Here is a 12,576-nt window from a genome sequence, read left to right as displayed (position 1 = left end):
CTAAATGGGGGGCTACCGCCCCCCAACCCCCCCGCTCAAGTACCATAAAAACATCCAAAATAATAATAAATAATCACACCACTACTATAAAGCTAAGATAAGAAGGGAAAAATTAAAAAAAAAAAAAAAAACACTCGTCTCTAATCATAAATCAGTGCATGACAAAGAAAAAAAAATTACATCTCAATAAGACAATAGGACAAGCAGCAGCAAACCAAATACTTTGCCTAATACTCAAATGCAAAACAAATCAAGAATAAAAATAATATGAATTAAAAAAAGAAAACACTCACCATTTCGCCATAGGAGAAATCTCATGAATAATGAACTCATAACTGCTGATTCCACACACGAAAAAATAAGATACCAAGAACTCATGCACAATACTCAACATTACTGAAAAATGTTCCTTTCCGCACACACGTCGTTTTATTAAACCGAGCACACTTGCTATTATTACAAACAAGAAACCAATAAACGTCCACTTTTAGAATACGTCGAAAATATCTTCAGTTTAGACCACAACTATGATAGGTTTTCTCTAACTCAATTCAACCAATTCAATTACGCGCTCCCGCATGCCACAAACAGCTGCACACACATACATGCACACAGAACATGTGACTACTAACCAACTACCATATGACTACACAAACACCTAGTGGGATAAATATGAACTAAGACGTCACACCAAAGGCACGAACAGTTCTAACAAGTGACTCACGCACAAACAGTTCCAGGAAGTAACTGAACCTATAAGAACCGATTAAAGTCACAGTTGGAGTCAAAGTAAAGACTTACCTAGTATACATAAAGCTGCATCAGTTCCCGAAGGAGCAGGACGCTCATACTTTTAGGGAATATTCATTGAGTATGTACGAACTTACAAAGGGGGTAACAAAGCGACTTTTATTTACTTATCGCCTAATACGAAAATAAAAAAGAACGTATCTGTACTTTATATCTGCATGTGTAGTGCACTTGTACTTTATCTATGACTATGTGTGTGTGTGTGGGGGGGGGGTTAACGCATATCGCATGTCTTGTCCACATGGATACTTCTTACTATTGCATTACGTAGAAAATTTACGGTATTTCATGTAAAAGTAGTAATAGAACACAGAAGAAACGCAGATCAGGGGGGAGTACTAACTCGAATGGATAAGGTAACGGTAACTTGATCCTACAATATTGTCAGAAAGTCGACAGGAATAATCAGGATATAAGTGCTTGCCCTAACGTTGATAAGCGTAAAGCGGCAGCGTTCTAATACATTAAGCCGAATGACGGTACAGAGTTATCTTGCCATACAAGGAATTCTAACTAATAAATATCTAGGTAACTAAAATTGAATAACCTAAGTTATAAAACAATATATAATAAAATACTTACAATTAGCGATAAACAACTTAAAATTTTCTGAACCATGTCTCTGCAAATACTTTGCTCATCAAATATATTCACTTTCATGTTGTCATACATATTTTGTAAGCAAAACCGGCAAAGTGCTTCGAATGTATCCATTCCACTTCCAATAATTCTAGTTCCCATTTCACAAATACACTACTAGCCGATAATATAAAACAGCATCCCTTTAAAAATTTAAAAAAAAAAAACTTCTTACATAATAACACAAACTGAGACACACATCAATATCACAGTATATTTGCCCACTTGTGATATTAGCTACACAATGAAGAAAAAGACGAAACTGATAGTAATTATTCAACATATGTCTTCTTCTCAGAAATCCGTTTTCCACTTAGCTGAAAATAAAATGGGTGCACGATCTAAAATGCAATTCAAATATTAAACTTTCGGGAACATTCCGCAACAATTTGCTTCAATGGTACGTAAACTTTTGGCATTGCAGTAATGACTTTGGTACATATTTACTGTACGGATCCAAATGTGTAAAATTTATATAATAAACTTATAATAATATTTAATAGACTGGTGTGAAAATCATCGGAATATGTTCCTCCTTATTCAGAGTGCATTTAATGTATTACTAGCATTCCACTAAATGCCTGACTACTGCAGGAAACATATGTTAGTCGAACTCTTTAGTACACTACTAATAAAGCGTCAGAACCACTCTGCATAAGGCCCGAACTCTGAGACGCGTATCTATGCAGATATACATTAATGGAAGTCTTTCGTTTTAAGCGCGGATTCTTCCATAAGGTAGCCGCTAACCACAATAAACAAAGTAAAGTGTGGAATTAAGTATCTCAAGTAAGTGTGCTAAGATTGATCATGCACAACCCTAGAAATGTCCGACTTAAGTATCCAAATATTTGTGAAATCTCGTAAGTGGTGTGTTCTGTTATTAGAGAACACCAATGTGAAAACATTGGAAACATATCGAAAGATTGTCTGGAACGTCCATCATAACGGAAAATACGTGTCTTTATACTATATACTGTGTTGATTTTGAGGGTCAAATGGTCAAGGTTAAATTTTGATATGTATGTTTTGATCCTGGAGTGTATATCTGGAGCAGGGTGTCTAATTGCAAAAAAAAAAAAAAAAAAAAAAAATGTATAGGGTGTATTGTTTCATTTGAACGTGATATATCGGAACTCAGAAGAGAAATGAAGAATTCAGGACCTGGGTAGTCCTCTTAAATATTAACATCAGTTCAGGCCCGTAGCCAGCCTGGTTGCTTAGGGCGGGCAATGATGAATACTGAGGGGGCAATGGGAGGGACCACAAAAATTCTTTCTCTCTCTAATATATAATGTATATATATATATATATATATAGTTTCTGTTCCTTGAGGAGCTTGTTGTTGTCAATATCTATGTTCATTTATATATATTTATTTATTATTTATGGAATCTATAAGAAAGTTGAAACACTTTATTGTGGTGACAATATTACAATACCAAATCCACGACTATCAAATATCATCATTAACTTTTTCGTTAAAATGATGGTATACCTATAATTCAATATATATTTGAATGCACTAAGTAGTACTAAAAGTAAAGATTAATTATTTATTTTAGGAACATTTATTAACTGTTATCTAAATTATAGTATTTTGGAACTACTATACTTTTATTACAAGTAGATTATGGAATATTTTTATGTATAAAAATTAAGAAACAACCCTGACATCAGTAAAATTTTTTACAGTTCTTATGTAAGTAATTACATCAAAAGGAGTTTACGTGAGCACTTCGCAAATTCAATTACAAGCTGGTCTAGATCTAGTGCACGCAGAATATCTTTGTTGTAAGCCAGGAGAACGAGGTCCGATTTTCTTTCATGTCCCATAGACAGACGTTAAGGTCGAAGGAGAGCTGTCAGATGTGAGAAGCAGCTTTCGACCGTGGACGTAGAAGACGGAATAATTAGAGCAGCTTCTGTAAGCATCTTTAGGCCTGGAAAAGCCTCGCCATATTTTCCAATTTGTTTTGTGAGCTCTTCCAGAGATGGTGTCTTGTTGATCAGTCGATTTGCTAGATCTATTTCTTGCTGCAAATTCCGAAGCACTTTGCAATGCAGGTCTTTGTACTTTACACCACACAGAGGTTTCAAATTTTCTACACTTCTTTTCTCGCTCAGTAAGTGGTGAATGGCACCAATCACAGCTGTCCCTGTCTCACTGAATCTGCTCCGAATTTCTTCGACGGAGATATCGAGAACTTCGTAGAATAATCTTTTCAGCTCCTTCTCGTCTTCCTTTCCCTTCTCCAAATTTATGCCTTTCAAATCAACAACCGAATCAGCTAAGCGACTGAAGAGTGTGCATTTGCGTTTCAATGGTTGCTGAATCGAAGTGTTTAAGGCATATGCCTTCATTGCAACGTGAAGGATATTTTTAAATATTCCTTCGTCTTGCCGGCAAGACCTGAGCTGTTCCGTTACCGATCCTATTAACTTCATAGCGGCAACAATGACCAAATCTCTTCTTTGTAGCAGTGCGTTTGTCGGTTTTCGATATCCAAGAACCCTGAACATGAGCTCAGTAAGGAAACAGAAAATCTTAGTGGAGATCTGATGTAGTAAACCAGTAGCTTTAACTTTCATTGAGGCGTGTACTTCACGAGAAGTTTGAATTGCCATCAGTGCGATTATTATGTGAAACCTGTCGTCATGAATTACAGAAACTGTGTCAAGATGTCCAGTCCAACGTTGTTCCAACAATCGCTTTAAACCCCCTACCTGCGTAATCTGCTACAACGGGTCCTTTTCTGAAAAAGTAATATAGTTGATGACAAATATCAAAGAACTCATTCAGTTCAGGAATTGTGCCAATGGCTCTACAAATAACTAAATGTAATTGGTGATTGAAACAGTAAACAAACAAAATGTTCCTCTTCAAATCCTCAGACAAAAGTGCTTGCACTCCATTTTTCTCTCCACTCATGACAGGTGCTCCATCGTAGCACTGTGCACTTATCGTGTCGGTTTTGAATTCTACTTTTCTTAAACAATCTAAAATGGCGTTCTTAATGCTGGCAGCTTCTTGTTTGTCCAACTTCAGTATATCTACGCATCTTTCTTGCACTTTAAAATTCACAAGGTACCTAATTGCGACAGACAAATCTTCGATTCGTTGCTTGTCTCTGGTATCATCTGCAAGTAATGAACAAAATGTACACTTTCGTTTGCTTCATTTACTATTTTCCTCTTAATAGATTCTCCAATGAAATGAATTATCTCATTCTGAATATCCGGACTAGAGTATGTTGCATTGGCAGGGATAGTTTTGACAATTTCTGCTAATTTCGGATCTTTACGAATACTAAATTCAAACAAATTTAAGAACAAACCACTTGATTGTTTTCCGAGTTGCTCACACCCAGAATCTCCCCTAAAGCAGCGGTGCCCACAAAGGGAGGCTATGACGCAAACTGCGTCATTGAAATATTTGGGGGGGGTTAAAACTCCATATAAATATGTTTGATGGGGTGGAAAAATTAATCGAAAAGTTTTTTTCATGGAAGAACACCTACGGATAGACAATTGAGGGGGATGCGTCATGGATATGAGGAGTGGACCACTGCCTAAAGGACAACTCATTCACAGCCAAGAATTGAATAACACACTTCCATCACACTTTTCACATAGTACCTATTATTCATAATTACATTACTACACACCTTCATCACGACAGTTTTTCCTAGGTCCTCACGTGTCCGTTGCTCCAAGTAGCAAGCCGCAGCGTGGCTATGAGTTTCAGAATCGGAGTGACGAAAAACTCCTTTATTTTTCTCGGTTGCGTGCTTCCAGTCTCTGAAACCGTTCTGCACAAATGAGGGATCACTGTTTCTTGACAGATATTTCCGACATGGGAAGCAAAAGGCAGCATCTAACATAACAGAATACTCGAGCCAATCCTACGTTTTGTACCATATTGGACGAAATCGTCTAATTGAACCAGAAATGCTGGAACCTGGAAAAATTGCCAGATGCGACTAAGCGGGTTTTGTATCGCCAAGGTCTGATATATGGTGTAAAACAACACCAACATGGTGGAAATAAGATGTTTGACGTTTAGTTTCTTCTTGATCTTCTACACATGTTGATACAGATGACCCTGCTTCTGAATTAGTTTCATTTTCGATAACATTTGCAACGAAAAATGACTTGATGGATGTCTGCTTCATATTTATGGCATTATAATAGTCGGTAGAGTAGCTGGAAACGTCTGGCGAGGTACATTTGCCTGTAGTTCACTTTCTACTGTTTTTGTTTCTTTCTGGAAAATCGCTAAGCACTCTGCTACTTATTATTGCGCGCAATTATAATTGTGTCTGACAAAATCTTTTTAAAATAATAGGTTCGGTGTTCTGCTGCCTCTTGATTTTTTCTCTGAGTGCATATAAGGAGTTAACGTTCTCTTCATTCCGTATATTTGTAAACAAATCGTGAAACAAATGGTTCAGAGCCACTCAGAAAACAAAGTGAGCCGATGCAAACTGCTATTTAGAAACATTTTACAATCATTGATTTATTTTCGTGGGTGCTCGGCGCAAAGACTCAAATCACGTGAAAAATAGCATTGTTGTCGCTTTTACAATAAACAAATCTTCCGAATTTTTCACTGATTTTTTTGTATCTGACTATTCTAGAGGCGCATGTACGTTTTCTCCAGACATCACAGTTTCGGTACCATTTTCATATATGAGACATACGTTTTCCTTGCACTGTAAGGAACATGGATATGTTGCATGTTTTACACCTTAATTACAGGCACACGTGAGTCTTGTACTGTCAAGTCGGCAAAACAAATGTTTTTTACCTGCAATGTTACACATACACAAGCCAGGCACTCACATTAATGGAACATAGCCTGTTTTGGGGTCAATTTTCACATGGGTATTCCTTGGAAGGGCATCTTGTCCAACATCTTGAATGCTTGTCGTGGTTGTAATTCTTCAAACCCTTGGAATGAGGAAAAGTAATACATGGGAGATTATTGAGTATATCTAGCAATAAGAATAACTGTTGTTTTTCGTAGAAATATACGCCACGTTCAATTTCATTTGTTAGTAGTAGTAAATGCACGCCAAGTTCAATTTTATTTAGTAAATAAAATCACAAGATTTTCCTATTTGGGATTTGCGGAAACAATTTGAAAATTCTGGACAATGTCCTTTTTAGAGCGGGAAAAATATTTTAGAGGGGGCAAAAAATATTTTAGAGCGGGCAATGCCCGCTCTAGCCCCTCCCTGCCTACGGGCCTGCATCAGTTCATATTGTTTCCGTTCGTGGATTACAATATATATATATATATATACCACGATAGCAATTGATTTATTTGAGAAAAAACGGCTGACGTTTACTTTAAAACACATGATTATAAGTTACCACAAAAAAGAAGCCTTTTAAATATTATATATATAATAATTAAAAGGCTTTTTTTGTGGTAACTTATAATCATGTGTTTTAAAGTAAACGTCAGCCGTTTTTTCTCAAATAAATCAATTGCTATCGTGGTATATGTCATTGTGTTGTTTACTACAAACGTATACGTCGTATTACGTACGTATTGTTTCCTTTATCAGCATCATTCATTAGAGGAACGTAGTAAATTTTATTTTACAAAATAACCGAACATTGACGTTCTTTTGTTATTCCTTATTTGACATGTGGTAATTTAAAATGCAAATTCAACGAATTCAGTTAATTGTTCTGCAGTTTATGTCATTTTTGTGAAACGGATTGGTCATTTTAATTGTGATAATTAGTTCATTAATTATGACGTAACAATGGAAGAAAGTGTTATACCAGTTTACCAAAGTTAGATTTGCAATTAATAAGATGTTCCAGGTAGATCATGAAGAATAAATTTATTTCGAGAATTTATTTATGATTTCATGGTATTTGTGACGTCACTTCCTATCATCTCCCCCAGTGTGACAAATTGATGAATTGTCTTTTTCTATTTGCCGTTAAATATACCATGGATAATTGAACTGAATAACATCATGATATTAATTTTAGAACTATGGCAAAACATTGAGTCAACTACTTACGTTTCAATGTTGTGACGTCACTTAATATATAACCTAAATTTCGTAATAAATTTTCACTTGCAAATAGTACGTGTTGAAGATTGTTCCTGTTACCTACGTGTTGAGTTGCCCTTTATGAGTTCAAGTGATTAGTTTATGAGTTCAAGTGATTTTTGCTTTTTGTTGAAGCTTTAAAAGTTCAATATTTCAAAGGTACGATTATATTCTTTTCAAACTTTTAAAATGAGCATTTCTTATTGGTCTAACTGATATCGTACCTTTGATGCACTTTATCCTGTGTTTGATTCCTGGTGGAAGAGCACTCTCAGGATTTCTTGTATGTTAGGTTATTAGAAACAAATTTTTTGGTTAAAATTATGTGCGTTTCTGTTGTATAAGTCTTCGAATCTGGTGCGAGAATAAGTGTTTGACCCTAAGTTAAAACTTGAGAGAGGGCGCATTAACTACTTTCTAGTCGGTATAAAAATTTAAATTATTGTTTGTAAACTCAATACTTTTTTGGTATATGTTTAATTTATTAATGTTACCCATGCGGAATTCCCTTGGATTATAGTTCAAATTTGAGAGAGGTACGTGAAATAATTCAACAGGTTTGCTCTTGCACAAAATAATACGTTTAATTTACAGTTTATAGTTCCAAGATTTATTTGATATTTTGCTAATTTATTATTTTTACCGATTCCTAATTCGTTTGAATCATAGTTGAAATTTAAGAGTGATAGATTAATTAAATTTGACATGTTTGTTCTTGTTCAAAATAATAGATTTAAATTACAGTTTATAGTTCCAAGATTTATTTGATATTTTGCTAATTTATTATTTTTACCGATTCCTAATTCGTTTGAATCATAGTTGAAATTTAAGAGTGATAGATTAATTAAATTTGACATGTTTGTTCTTGTTCAAAATAATAGGTTTAAATTACAGTTTATAGTTCCAAGATTTATTTGATATTTTGCTAATTTATTATTATTACCGATTCCTAATTCGCTTGAATCATAGTTGAAATTTAAGAGTGATAGATTAATTAAATTTGACATGTTTGCTCTTGTTCAAAATAATAGATTTAAATTACAGTTTATAGTTCCAAGATTTATTTGATATTTTGCTAATTTATTATTATTACCGATTCCTAATTCGCTTGAATCATAGTTGAAATTTAAGAGTGATAGATTAATTAAATTTGACATGTTTGCTCTTGCACAAAATAATAGGTTTAAATTACAGTTTATAGTTCCAAGATTTATTTGATAATATGTTTAAATTACAGTTTATAGTCGCATTATTTGATACGCTTGGTGATTTGTGATTGGTGGTTTGTTAAAAAAAAATAAAAATCGGTAAATGTTGGATCTTATTTTCTTTATAAGATTTTGGTACCTTGATCACCTCTTAGATTTGACGGGGTTGCATAATTATCCATCCTAAATTTTGGAATTACCCAAAAATGAAAATTAGTAAATCTTAGGAAATTACAATCTTTCATAGGACATAGGAATCATGATACACCTCTTTGAAATATGACAGAGGTACGTACTTGAGCACCCTAAATTTAGAAATTGTCAAAAAATAATTAGTAAATATTAATACATTAGAAAACTTCTCGTCCGATCTCAGCTGGTCCCCCACTCCAGTTAATCCGACCGCGCTCGAGCCAAACTTTTCATTTTAGTTTACTGCCGTCGTGATATTATTGTTTACTTGTTCAGAGATTGTTTATTTTACTGTAAATCCGTATTTTATGTATTTTCTGATATTCTGACCTTTTATACGTTCCGACAATATCCCCATTCCCAAAGGTGACGGATTAGAGAGGTTCTACTGTACTTCATTCTCTTTCATATGAGATGGAAACGATAATGCATCTCTATGAAATTTGACAATGGTACATACATTGGTTCACCCTAAATTTTGGAATTGTAATGAAAATGGTAATTGTTCTTTGGGACATTGAGTACATTTTAACATTTTAATCATTCTAAATTTATTATCCGTAGTTAAAATTTGAGAGGGTGGCATTAATTAATTGCAATCAAGTTTTTTTTTTCAAAATGGTGTGATGTTTATAACTAAACTCAATATCTTTGGTCTGTTAGAAGTTAAGGCAGAAAATTTAGTTCGTCTTACAACTGTAGTTTAATATTCTTTTTATGTAAAAGCTGGAAACACCTTTGCAAAGTCAATCCTCCTTGTCAACTGCGACTGATCCCTATGTTGCGACATCACACCACAATGAGAAACCGTACTTAATTGAAGGTCGGTTCCACTTTCTTTACTCACAGTTGTGTTCGTCCACGAGTGTCACTCGAGCCCTATACGAGATGTATTATGTTCATTTGCGTGGATGAAACTGGGATGCAATAACACTGTGAAAGGAGCAAACCCCTTAGAATAGAAGGAGGAATATCGAATTTTGTCGACTCAGAAGTTTAGTAGCTTGCAATTTAAGATAGTAGGCATTGCCTGAGATATAAAGCTCGTTATGATTAGTGGTTAAGCTCGGCAAGAGACAGGCTTCATTCGGCAGCAGAAAATATGTTCCATGGCTTTGCACGACAGAAGGTTCTGAGCTCGGCACATTTTGGCTTGTTCAAGACGTCCAAACCTCCTTTTCGTCTTCCAACGATATGGACATCTCTTAAGGAAGAAAATTTCATAGGCTATAATCTATTCGTGACTTTTTTACGTAGTGAGGGGTACAAAGGAGGGGTTCTCAACGTTTCCACTAAGGTACCGCCAAAACTAATTAATTATTAATACTATCATAAATCGTGCGCATCACCAAACAGCATTCGCATACCACATGTTGAGAAATCAAGGTATATAGGATTTAATATGGAAGGTATTCCTCGTACAACTTTGTTAGACCACAACATTCTGGTAGTCAAACTGAATATTGGTGTCTCGATAGTTTGATAGCATAAACATCATAATTCAATTCATTGTGGAACTGTTAAAAATTGAAAGTTAAGAAATGTAGCATTATGATTGGAAAATGAATCTGAAAGATTACCTTGAAAACGAATCTTACTACTTAAAGTGTGAGAGCTAATATAGCCAGTTTTTAAAAGTGAATGTTCACATGGCGTAGCTTCTAGAATAAACTTTGAAGAGATTTTTGAGATAATTAATAATAATAATAATAATAATAATAATAATAATAATAATAATAATAATAACGATAGAAAGAAATAAAATAATACAAAGGATCGATAAGGAAACAACTAGAGCTTTAAAAAACATCTCAATGAAAGAATAGTTCTTAATTTAAAAAATCAAATATTAAATCTTATATTCAGTAACATTAAGCAATATAGGTTGAAATGTAATTTACAATGCATTGTGTGAAGTAACTGTATATTGGATATGAAGTGACGATGAGATAATTGTATAAACTCTAATTTAATTCACTAAATTCCATTATTTTATTAAATTACAATATTAACGAAAGAATCATGAACTCTTGAAAACTCATTGGAAGAAAACTTTGATCAGGATTGTACATTCTCAGACTCCTGTTCTAAACACATTTTTGTTAATAAACTCGACTAGCTTCCTCATTACCTTTCCGCATACCTTCAAGCATAGCCTTATACTTCCCGATTCTTTGGACGCTTAACTCATCATTCTTCAGCCAAACAAAACCACGAGGAACACAACAACAAGGGGTATTCGCCACGAAGTTGAGGAAGGTGCAGGATCATCGGAGACAAGCAGATCCCACCATTGGAGGACGACCGACTCCATGTTTAAAGAATACCATTCTGCCGGTTCATCGCCGCAGACACTTTTGTCAGTTGAGATTAGTGGAATGAAAATGTAAAAGGACATCCTAAAGACGCATTATTGGAGAGACGGATCACGGAGAGAGTTCGACGTCCCTAGCAGCCCAGCAGGATTAAGTTCCAGTTTTTGGCTGTTACCAGAACATCCAGGTTCCTTCACGGCAAACCCTTCATCGTACCAGATGACCAGGACGACGCCAGCCTCGTTGGAATTATCAGGCTAGTGCTCATTACTATTTCTTAGTTACATCCTTTCTCTTTCTCACCTCTTTCCCATAACTAGTCATTTTTCAAAATTAGAAACATTTGAATTTTATTTAAATTCAATCATAATATAGTTGTTAAGTACCGTGTTGTGCATCAGTTTCATCCCCAATTGTTACATTATTATATGAGTAATTTTAGAGATTATTCTGAGCTACAACTGATGGCACAGCACCGGCACAATTGTTATCCAAATTGTCCATTAGACTTACTTTCGAACCATGAAGAAAATCATACCAATAAACCTATACCAACTTATTCTGTGCTGAATATACTATGTTTCATTAGAATGTATAATATGTATCTCTCTTTTCAAGTTACGAATCTGTAAAAATTATCACAGTAATGAATAAAATTACGAATGTAATTTGATTTATAATTAGACATGTCGTATGTACAGTATCAAAACGTTTAAAGTATAACTCATTTTGAGTCAATTTTAAATTCCCCAGTTCCATGGTTAAATCAATTAGGATGTTATGTGAAGTTGATAAATTTGGATCGAGTTAAGAAAAATAAATTTATCTTTAAATTTTCATTTTCAATATTAATAGTTTTGTGTTGATGAAACTGTTTTGTATAAGCATAATTTCAAATTTGTGATAATTGGATTACGTTCTGTTCAAACTTTATAGGTTTATCATGTATAATATAATGTAATGCTCTTCATGTAATATGTACAGGAACTAATTATGTAAAAAGTAATATTGGCAATGTATATTGATGAGAACATTTACACTGATGTGAATTCTTTCGATATCACAAAATGTGAAATTTATCTTTAAGTATATATATATTTTAAATATTTCGATCTATTATTCGTGTGAAGTCCAGAAGTTACACATTGATAAAGAAACTTCATCTATTCTACTGTTGACTGTCTATTTTCACAAAATGTTTGTCAGTTAAACAGGATTCTGCTGGTAAGGAATACTTAATAAATTTATTTGACATTAAAATTCCTAGATTACTAATTCCAAATCATTTGCACCTTTTTTCTGGTATCACAGCTAATGTCTTTAACATGAAGT

General features: G+C 34.1%; 2 protein-coding genes across 11 annotated transcripts in view; both read right to left on the bottom strand.

Moving 5' to 3' along the window:
* Nucleotides 1-1,690, bottom strand: part of LOC145680650 (uncharacterized) — a 191,181-nt gene extending 189,491 nt beyond the window's left edge. For 6 of the 10 annotated variants that reach the window (XM_081751363.1, XM_081751360.1, XM_081751362.1 and 3 more), the window contains exon 1: nucleotides 1,393-1,690. In XM_081751363.1, the coding sequence (XP_081607489.1) occupies nucleotides 1,393-1,551 (159 nt within the window). In that variant the 5' untranslated portion in view covers nucleotides 1,552-1,690. The remainder of the gene's footprint in view (nucleotides 1-1,392) is intronic. The other 4 variants (XM_081751364.1, XM_081751361.1, XM_081751370.1 and 1 more) reach the window with 1 other exon arrangement.
* A 1,604-nt stretch (nucleotides 1,691-3,294) lies between these two features.
* Nucleotides 3,295-4,077, bottom strand: LOC145681901 (uncharacterized). Its single transcript, XM_081753504.1, has one exon. It carries the CDS (start codon nucleotides 4,075-4,077, stop codon nucleotides 3,295-3,297), a length of 783 nt encoding a protein of 260 aa, XP_081609630.1.
* Between the last annotated feature and the right edge of the window lie 8,499 nt (nucleotides 4,078-12,576).

Source organism: Thermobia domestica, chromosome 3 (assembly GCF_964235325.1).
Source record: "Thermobia domestica chromosome 3, izTheDome1.hap1.1, whole genome shotgun sequence".
In the NCBI taxonomy this organism is placed as follows: domain Eukaryota; kingdom Metazoa; phylum Arthropoda; class Insecta; order Zygentoma; family Lepismatidae; genus Thermobia; species Thermobia domestica.
Note: the sequence above shows the minus strand (reverse complement) of the source record. Positions and strands in the feature narration are given on the sequence as shown.